This window comes from Tribolium madens, unplaced genomic scaffold (genome assembly GCF_015345945.1).
Source record: "Tribolium madens isolate multiple individuals breed KSU strain unplaced genomic scaffold, Tmad_KSU_1.1 Scaffold_96;HRSCAF=242;Tcas5.2_LG5, whole genome shotgun sequence".
NCBI classification, from domain to species: Eukaryota; Metazoa; Arthropoda; class Insecta; order Coleoptera; family Tenebrionidae; genus Tribolium; species Tribolium madens.
The window spans coordinates 14,235,056-14,245,626 of NW_025401068.1; the positions used below are offsets into that span (position 1 = coordinate 14,235,056).

General features: G+C 30.5%; 1 protein-coding gene across 2 annotated transcripts; it reads left to right on the forward strand.

Annotated features, from left to right (window-relative positions):
* Window positions 1–743: 743 nt before the first annotated feature.
* On the forward strand, window positions 744–5,402 carry LOC123012838 (propionyl-CoA carboxylase alpha chain, mitochondrial-like). 2 transcript variants are annotated; one of them, XM_044411008.1, is made up of 7 exons: window positions 744–834; window positions 898–1,086; window positions 1,372–1,539; window positions 1,589–1,836; window positions 1,888–2,085; window positions 3,938–5,091; window positions 5,145–5,401. In XM_044411008.1, the coding sequence occupies exons 2-7, from the start codon at window positions 1,039–1,041 to the stop codon at window positions 5,258–5,260; spliced, it is 1,932 nt and encodes a 643-aa protein (XP_044266943.1). In that variant the 5' UTR covers window positions 744–834; window positions 898–1,038; the 3' UTR covers window positions 5,261–5,401. The 2 variants fall into 2 exon arrangements, with proteins under 2 accessions (XP_044266943.1, XP_044266942.1); XM_044411007.1 differs by having other exon boundaries at window positions 755–834; window positions 888–1,086; window positions 5,145–5,402.
* Window positions 5,403–10,571: the final 5,169 nt, after the last annotated feature.

Here is a 10,571-nt window from a genome sequence, read left to right on the forward strand (position 1 = left end):
GATAATTATTACATTTTTGATTTCCACAGCAAACTATGCGAAAACAGGTGTGGCTAGTAATAAATTTTCTATAGTCTTAACAAAAAGTCACCATAACTTGAAAATTATTAAATTTGGGTATAGAGAATGTTAATGCACAATTAAATTCTCTTCTATTTAGTAGAATAAAAATTTGGGCATTTCATTGAGTTATGGGTATTTGAATTATTTCAAAAGTAACTTTAAAATTTTAGGGTTTGTTAATTTTCTTTTCAAAAGAGTAAAGATCTAGGCTTTCTCTTTCAAACGTCAAAAAAACGAATTCAAAAGTTTAAGAAATGGCAGAGTTACTGATTTTTAAATTGGAAGGTGCAGATCCAAAAATTTTTGAAAAACTCCAAATATTTCAAAAACGGCTAAATTTAGGTATAGGGAAAGCTGATAAAAACTTCTTTAAAATAACCCGATTGATCCAAAAACGCAGTAAAAAATATAGCTTTCTATTTAAAATAAGAAAGTTGAGACCGACTTCCGGTATAACCGGAAGTGCCGCCATCTTGAAAATATTTCCATTTAGGAGGACTTAATGGATTATGAGTATGTACCAATTTTCAAAAAAAATATGATACTTTTAATGTGGGGTTTAGACAGAACACCCTGTATAAATATCGTTAAATCTACGTAATACTTTATCTCAGCTGAATTCTTAATAATAACAAAATTTGATGAGTTGAACTCTGTCGCTCACAGATAATGTTTATAAAATGGAATAACCGAGAAAAAAACATTCAGTGCTGATTACAAAATGATAGTAAAGAAATTTTATAAAAGTTTTCCTTTTTTTCCGGACAAAGTGTATGTATTTGAGATTAATGTACTTTCAATTTTTTGATTAATTAACAATAAAGTTTCTTGCAGATACAAAATGTCTTAATATTTAGAAATTTTGCTCTCAAACAGAATGCAGGGTTTATAAACAACGATGGAAAAAGTTTTAGTAAAATTTTGGTAGCAAACAGAGGAGAAATTGCGTGTAGAATTATAAAAACCGCTAAAAAGATGAATATAAAAACAGTGGCTGTTTATTCCGAAGCTGATGCATATTCTGTAGGTATATGAAACACAAGTTACATTATGGTTATGTAGTAATTAACACTACCAAATTAGTGATGCAATGTAATGTTTATTTTCCCTCGGGGCTTTACAATTACCGAAATAAATAAAACGTCCGTGTTTTATCAAACTTTGATAATTAATTAATGTCCGTAATTAATTAATGTAGGATCAAAAGACCTAAGATTAAAAGTAAAACACACAATTGTAAAATTATTAATTAATTAGAGAAGTAGAGTTAAAAAATAACAAATGTTTAATTTTATTCTCTTTATTTAGCCCCATGTGAAGCTAGCCGACGAATCAGTTTTTTTGGGGCCATCAGTGGCGTCCGACTCCTACTTAAATATAAAAAAAATTATAGATGCGATTAAATTTACGGGTGCTGAGGCGGTTCATCCAGGTTACGGTTTCTTGTCAGAGAACGCATCTTTCGTTTCTCAACTGGTAACAGCCCCAAAACCTAATTACTTGTAGTTACTTGTCTAAATTAAAGGAAAATGAAAGAATTATTTTCATAGGACCTTCAGCTAAAGTAATTAATAAACTCGGTGACAAATTAGCATCAAAGAGACTTGCTCAAAATGCAGGCGTTAACGTAATTCCAGGATTCGACGGCGAAATAAGGGATGCTAAACACTGTGTTGAAATAGCTCGGCAAATTGGATATCCTGTAATGATAAAGGCATCTGCTGGTGGCGGTGGTAAAGGAATGAGAATTGCAAGAAACGACGACGATGCAAGGTAAGACAATATTATCTTTTAATTTTAACAACAGCAAGAGACATATTTTAGGAATGGCTTTCAAATGTCAACTGAAGAAGCTGCTTCCAGCTTTGGAGATAATCGTATTTTACTTGAGAAACTTATAGAAAGCCCTAGGCACATTGAAATACAAGTTTTGGGAGATAACTACGGCAATATTATTTACCTAAATGAGAGAGAGTGCAGCATTCAGCGCAGAAATCAAAAAATTATTGAGGAAGCGCCTAGGTATCATAATTAGAATACAGTATTTTTTCTACTATTTTATTTCTAATTTTATTAGATATAAGTCAGTCAGAAATGATTTCCCTTTTTCTATGAAATCAGGAGATTCTGAATTAACAGGTCTTAATGCAGTTTGTAACGGTTTTAGCCAATATTTTTTTTCTGTGTACTTAAAGGATGGCTATGTTAATTGTAATTTCACCTCAAACAAAATTTTATCACTTAATAATTTGTATATTAAGTGTAGATGATATTGAAAAAGCTATGCTAAAATTAAATATCAACAAAAGTCCTGGTCCTGATGGAATACCAGCGATATTCTTAAAAAATTGTTATAAATCTTTGGCTTTACCCTTACATATAATATTTAATCTGTCGTTGAGTAGTGGTATATTTCCAGCATTTTGGAAGCAATCATTTATTGTGCCTATTCATAAATCTGGCTCCACGTCCAAAATAGAAAATTACCGTCCAGTGTCAATTTTGTCGGCGATTACTAAATTATTTGAATCCATTGTACTTTCTAAATTATCTTATCAACTAAGTAGCCTTATAGTTCCAGAACAGCACGGATTCTTTGAAAAGCGTTCAACTATTTCTAATCTTTTTTCCTATGTTAATGAAGTTGTGGACACTTTTGGTCTTGGTATGGACGTACACTCAGTATATACAGACTTTAGTAAGGCCTTTGATAAGGTCAACCATTCCATTTTATTTCAAAAACTGTCTGTTTATGGATTTGCTGGCTCGCTTTTAGAGTGGTTTCACAGTTATCTAACTGATCGATTCCAGCAAGTAAAAATTGGGGGTCACATGTCAGGTTTATAAAGTGTGCCTTCAGGTGTACCACAGGGATCTGTTTTGGGTCCACTTCTTTTCATTATTTTTATTAATGGTATAAGTTGTAATTTTGATAGTGATTATCGTATAATTGCTGATGATCTTAAGATATTTAGAAAGGTTTCGGAATCTCGTGACATGTCTGTACTACAATCTGGTTTAAATAAGTTACAAGACTGGTGTGCAAATAACAAAATGTTTTTAAATGTTGAAAAGTGTCAGTCTATTGTTTTCAGCAGGAAAATCTCTCCATCCCTACCGAATTATTTAATTAATAGTACAAAAATTACAGTAAAACAGTGTGTGAGAGATTTAGGTATATTACTTGATAGTGAATTAACTTTTATTCAACACCTTGAATTTATCATTTGTAGAGCTAATAAGGCACTTGGCTGCATAAAACGTTATTGTCGTGAGTTTAGAAATTTTAATTCCATCAAAATGCTATTTGTTTCACACGTACGTCCAATCCTCGAATATGGTTCGATAATCTGGAATCCACATTACAAAATTCATGTTGGTAGGCTTGAAGCAATACAGTTAAAAAAATTTAACTATATAAAATGGTTGCTGCTTTATTATGTACAAGATGATTACAATATTCCATTAAATTATTTGTCTTTTTCTACACTTGAAATTGGAAGAAGATATCAGGCTTTATGTTTTGTTTATAAACTTTTAAATAATTTGATTAATGATACTTCAATACTAAATTTAATTAATTTTCACGGTATAATAGCAGATCAAACCAATTATTCAAAATTTCGTTTGCACATAATAATTATCTATTTGATTCTCCGCTAAATGATTTTTTAAGAATTTGTAACATGTACAGTGTCAAGTTGGACTTTTTTAATTTTAAATCCTTTAATAGCTTCAAGCGTTTTCTGAAAGAATTAGTCATTTAGTATTCTTTAATTATGTTTACACGTATATGTTGCTTGTTTTCTATTATAATTTTATTATTACTTAGTGTAAAGGATATTACCGTTAAATAAAGTTATTATTATTGTAGTATGTTTCTGGACAATGGTATTAGAAGGGCTATGGGTGAACAGGCCGTTAAACTTTGCACCGAAATTGGTTACTGTTCTGCAGGAACAGTCGAGTTTTTAGTTGACAAGAATCGCGATTTTTATTTCTTGGAAATGAACACACGACTACAAGTGGAGCATCCTGTTACAGAGGCGATAACAGGGGTCGACATAGTGCAACAAATGATACAAATTGCTCAAGGACTTCCACTTGATCTAACTCAAGAAGACGTAAAAATTAACGGACATGCCATAGAATGTCGAATTTACGCCGAGGATCCTTACAAAAACCTTGGTTCCCCCAGTATTGGAAAACTTTTTAAATATAGAGAGCCGAATAGGGTTCAGGGAATAAGATGTGATAGTGGTGTTGAAGAAGGCAGCGAAATCACTTTCTATTACGATTCAATGATCTGCAAACTAATATGTTTTGGAAAAAATCGACAAGAGGCTATCAAGAAAAGCATAGAAGCACTTGATTATTACGTTATAAGGGGAGTTACGCACAATATTCCACTTTTAAGGAGTATCCTGTGTCATCAACGGTTTGCAATCGGGAATTTAAACACAAATTTTTTATCTGAGATTTATTCAAACGGTTTTGAACGTCACAAACTTAATTTACAAGAAAAAAATAAACTACTAGCTATAGCGTCAGCTTTGTACGTTAGAAATGATTCGAGAAACCGACATTTTTTAAATAATCCCAAGCCCCACATTCACAAAAACAAATGGAATGTTGCTATAAAACTCAATAATGACACTCACACTGTACACATTCACAAACAAAGTGGTTTTGTTGTAATAAAAATCAATGATTCCAAACAGTACAAAATAAATGAAATGGATATAAATTTAGCTGAACCGGTGACAGAAATTAAATTAAATGAAGAGGAAGCTGTTGTACAATTGATTTCTAGAAACCCTAGCGGTGATTACAAAATTTCTTACCTTGGAACTGTCTACAATTTAAATATAATTCCCAAGAAAGCGGCGGATTTGTTACATTTAATGCCCCAAGAACTTCAAGCAGATATATCTAAAACAATTAAATCTCCGATGCCAGGTTTAATTAAAAGTTTATCTTGTAAAGAAGGCGATTGTATAACCGAGGGCCAAGAATTGTGTACAATTGGTAAGATTAGTGTTTTTCAGATTATATCACTTCTGGCCCATTATTGATTACAGAAGCCATGAAGATGCAAAACTCCATAATGGCAATCACTTCTGGGAAAATTAAAACGATTTATATCAGAGAGGGCAGTGTAGTTAGTGATAACGACATTTTAATCGACTTGGAATAAACTTTTTTCAACTCGAAAAAAGTAGCATTATTTCACATTACCAACACATACAGGGTGTCCCAACGAGTTGAAAAAGTCCATTAGTGACGTTTAAATAGTAGAATTTATGTAGGACATAGTCTATCGCCTAAATTTATTTTCAACTACACAGCGTGTCTCAAAAATAAGTTACAATACAAACTTGTGTTTTTTTTTAAATGAAACACCATATGTTTCATAGTGTTTTTGGATGTAGATTTTTACGAAAATGTTTTTAATTGGTCGATTTTTACTTAGTTTTAAAATAAACCGGTTTTTCTTGACAAAAACATGCATTTTTTAAAAATTTATTACACAAAGACTAAGACATCTAGAAATATTTTTTTCCTACCACAAAGAAGAAGGTACAAGCTGTAAGGTTTAACATTTTTTCAGTGTGTTGCATTTGCAAAGATAAAAAAATTAAGGCGTTTGTTAAAGGTTCAATAACTTGAAAAATTTAAATGGAACACCCTATTTATTGTTTCTGCATTTAAAAGATTATTAAATTGTCTTTCTAAAATCATTTACTTTTAGGTGTTTATAATCAATAACTAAAAAGATATTTAACGTTAAACATTAAAAAAAATTACTATTGTTTCAGTAGCCCAAAAGTGCACAGTTGCACAAGAGATGGAAGAAATATCACTTAATAATCACATTTGTGTTAAACTGAATCCATTATTCTTTATTTTTACAATAAAATAATTCGAATTTCAGTATTTCTAACGACTTTTACAATTTCTGGATAAATCAACGAATAAGTGATCCGTGGTGGAATTACTATGGTTGCCATAATATCAACAATGCTCATTTTAATGATAGGCATTGTTGCAACAATTAACATTTAACATTAAATATCATTCAATTTATCAATTCTAGACATTAGTTTATGTTTTTAGATAGATAATTTATCAATTTATTAGATCCAAAAATAAAAAATAGGGTGTTCCATTTAATTTTTGTAAGTTATTTAACTTTTAACAACTTCTTAATTTATTAATCTTTGCAAATGCAAAACACTAAAAAATTGCTACAGCTTTAAATTCTGTACTTTCTTCTTTGCAAAAATAAGAAAAAAATTGTTTTAGCTGTCTTAGTGTTTGTGTAATAAATTTTTAAAAAGTGCATGTTTTCGTAAAAAAAACGTCTTATTTCTAAAACTAAGCGAAAGCGACTAAAAAAAGGTTATTGTAAAAACATTGTTTTAAAAGACTACATCCAAAAATGCAAAGAAACATACGGTGTTTAATAAAATATAATAGATAATAAAAATAATAGACCATTTTTTGACTTAATATTCTTTAATTTAACTCAACAAACTGAATGTTGGAATAATTAGACCCGCTTCTGTGGTGTATTAATTGCGAAATGAAAATCGCGACTTGGGCAAATGGTAATTTTGATTAATGGTGAATTAAACCGAAACTCAAATAGGGCGAATGCAACCATGGCGTTATCCAAACAGTGAGAGGATGGTTTTGTGGTGACGGCCGTATAAATAAGACGGGGGCGCAGATGTGGCCCGCCGGCAGCCCCACGAAAGTGTTAAGCAGGATTAGAGCAGCCGCGTGCTAGAATTATCTACAGACGAACTAAAGTCCTTGTCCTGACCGCCAAATATTCCCTCTCCGAACGGGATAATGCCCTTTCCGCCTTAATGGATTGTTTAGTAATTGGATTGACTGTAATTCAAGACGCTGCTGGACAAGTCGACAAAACTAATTCTGCCCATTTTAAATTATACCAACAATGTGTTGGCATAAAACTTTAATTTTTAAGTTTTTAGTCCAAAACTCAAACTGAAAATATACAGGGTGCTCCGTTTTTATTGTTACAAATTTGAATAGGTAAAAGAATATTCAATTTTAAGGCAAAAGTGGTGCTTTTTTAATTGGGGTTGTATCGAAAAAACGCATAAGACCTCTTTTTTGTGAAAGCTTTGGAATTTCGAATTTTGTTGCTGAAAGTGGCAAGAAACTTCAGCCAAAATAGTTACAGTACATTTTTTCCTAACCCCAGTTTGAAAAAATATACTATTTTCAACGTAAACCTAATTTCTTGGCCCCTTTGGGTGACATTTTGCTTGAAAAAGGCAAAAAAATGTCATTTTTGACTCGTAATTTGTCTACTTTAGCAAAATTTTGTGAAAAAAATCAGTTTTGGTCTCAAAACCTTTTTATTCGCTTGAAATAGATAATTTTTTACCTAATTGATTTTTGGGCATGTTTTTATCAAAAACAATTAATTTTTTTTCAAAAATAGTCTAAAAACATCAGTTTCTATGTAATTATGACAATTCTTGGCTTGTTTGAGCAAAATGTCGCAAAGGAAAATTGCATTTTCAACAGAAAAGGTCAAAAATAATGCCAAAATTTTGCAATAAATAAACAGCTTTTAACTCAAAAGCTTGTTAAACGCTACAAATTGGTGATTTTTTAATTGTGAATGAAATTTTCTAAAAAAAAGAAAGTTTATAGTTCACCAAACTAAATCCAGTAAAACAGACCAAAATCGAACGGTATTTTGAATCTAATTTAGTGATTTTGTGGCCTACTTTAGCAAAATTATACAAAAAAAAGAAGTTTTTAGCTCAAAAACATGCGTTTACTCTCTAAAATGCCAAAAGTAGCATCATTTTCGATCTAATGTAGTAATTTTTGGGCCTTTTTGAGTAAAATTTTTTACTAAAATGCTCCAAAAATAATTGAAACGACAAAAATATTATCATTTTAGACCCAATTTGGTAAGTTTTGGTCTGATTGGGCGAGAAAACTCAGTTTATTAGCTCAAAAATGTATTTAACTGTTTAAAGTAGCAAAAATAGCACAATTTTTATTGATTTTTCGACTAGTTTGGACAAAATTTTGCAAAAAAATCGCATTTCTCGCTGAAGAACGTTGTTAAACGCTTGAGAAAGTGAGAAGTAACATCATTATCGATTTAATTTCGTGATTTTTTATTTTGTCTTGATGAAGTTTTATTCAAAATTTGAGTTTTTATCTCAAAAACATGATAAAACGTCGAAAAAAGCAAAAATAGTATGATTTTCGACCGAATTTTACAATTTTTTTTTCGAAAAAGGAACACAACAAAACAACTGTAACTTAAATTTTAAAATGATTTTACTAAAAATCGGTAATTTGCATCAAAAAAACGCAAGACCTTTTTTTGTGAAAAACTATGGAGCTGAAAGTGACAAGAAACTTTAACCAAAATAGTTAGAGTACTTTTTAGTCTAAACCCAAAATAGTTAGAGTACTTTTTAGCCTAAACCCCCCCTCCCTGTTTAGGATTAAAAATTTCGACATAAAAGTAATCAACTGTACCAAATTTTATAATTTTATCTAAAATGGTTTCTGAAATATTGGAGAAAATCCATTAAAACATGCACCCTTTTTTCAGGGAGTGTAGCTCCCTTACAAAGTATTTTTCAATACATGTTCATAGAAAACTTTTATGTTAAAATTGAATATTCTATCACCTGTTTAAATTTGTAACAATAAAAATGGAACATAAAAACACGTTGTAGTGAAACTTCTAAAAGACGGTGCTTAAACGCTCTTTATGTTTTTTTAGAAAACTTGTGTTAAAAATGTCCAATTTTTCGTATCTTTGTGATTTTGAAACATTTGATCATTTTTTATAGTTATAGTCCAGTTGAATGTGATGCAAAAAATCGAAGGAATTGTTGTGGCGTGCGACTAGAACAATTTAGTTTAGTAAATGGTTTAGCTGTAGCAATTACTAGAATTTACGATGTCGATTCCTATTTTCTACTAGTATACACACATCTGCCTTGAATAATTGGTGCACAGGGTCTCTGGAAAATCGCTTTGTATGAAATAATCCCCATTTGATCCGCATTACAGCATTCGATGTGCGAGCTTACTTGGTGAAGAAATCACATTTGCGTTGTGTTTGTGTCATTTTTAACTGACTGGATTAATTTGTTTATTGCGATTGCGATCAAACGTACAGCTAAATAAATTAATTAACAAAAGTACTATCGATAATATAATTACGCGTTTGATGTAATTAATTGCTGAATTCACAAATGTCAAGTGACTCCAAACGCAAAATGGATGTTTGATTATGAAGAATTTCAGAGAGATACATAAAGTATGCTAATCGTAATTTCACACGCTTGTTTGACGTGAGCTAAACCAATTTAATTACCATAATGTTAAGCATTACATTTTGTGTAAAAAATGGTTTTACTAACACTTAAAAATTACCTGGAATAAATAATGAAGTAATTTGTAAAAATGGCCTTCTCGCTACTTGATTGATAAATGTGTGTAATTCATTATGTAATAAATATGCTAGCAACCAAACCTGGAATGTAGAACACTATGATTCTCCCATCAATCACTAAAACAATAAATTCATTTCACCAATATTTTATGACTTTTATTAAATTTAATGTGTCAATATAGTGCGCTTCTGCACGTTTTAAATTAAAACATTATTGGAATTTCGGGCTTGATTAAAAGAGTTGGCTTCTTTAACGATAGTTTTATGCAAATTTTAGGATTCTACATCTATGCGTTAAACCGGTTGCATCTGAACAACTTATTTAACGTTGTTAAACTTTGTTAGGTGCAGCGGGACCTTACGGCATCGACGATGCAGGTAAAACTAGTTAAAAGTTATCTTGGGAACTTACGGTTTGTAACGTTACAACTTTAAGATTTACCTTTACTGCACACTTTCGAAGTATGTTTAAGTAAGGAGGCAATAAATCATATAGTGCCTATAGCAATAGCAATCAGATATGAGCAAGAGTTTTAGTGTCTCTTCGTCCTATTTAAAGAAAAAAATCAATCAATCCTTTTTTGTCATTAGTGCCGTAATGTTATGTTAGGTATCCAATAAGTTATTATTTTGTCTCTCAATATAATTCTGTAATTATTACATTTTTAAATAACGTAAACTACCCAGTAATTAAAATAAAACAGTATTTAAATATCCGATTTTTTCATTAAAAAAAATAATTTCAATGAAAGTTTAACTATTTAGAAAAAACTGTTGTCATTATACTTGCATTTGGTTATACTTACTGCATCTGGTGGGAAAAAAGAAGCAAAAAGCAAAGAAAAAAAAACACAGAAGTTGCTTTAAAATAAAATAAAATCTGGAAAAAGTTGAGAGAATGAAGATAGAAAAAGGAAACAAAAAAAAGAGAGTTGATTAAGAACAGAGAAAAAAATATTGTAAAAAAAAGTGGAATTAAAAAAGAAAAAGAAAACACCTCTAAAGTATTATTTAATACTTTATTGGTTTAGAAAGG

Bases quoted from the DNA above. Each gene is read 5' to 3' on its own strand.
- LOC123012838 (XM_044411007.1), top strand. From the start codon at position 785: ATGATAGTAAAGAAATTTTATAAAAGTTTTCCTTTTTTTCCGGACAAA. The intron at 1,087-1,371 runs GTAGGTATATGA...CTCTTTATTTAG, and splicing joins CCGAAGCTGATGCATATTCT to CCCCATGTGAAGCTAGCCGA. The intron at 2,086-3,937 runs GTATCATAATTA...TTATTATTGTAG, and splicing joins ATTATTGAGGAAGCGCCTAG to TATGTTTCTGGACAATGGTA.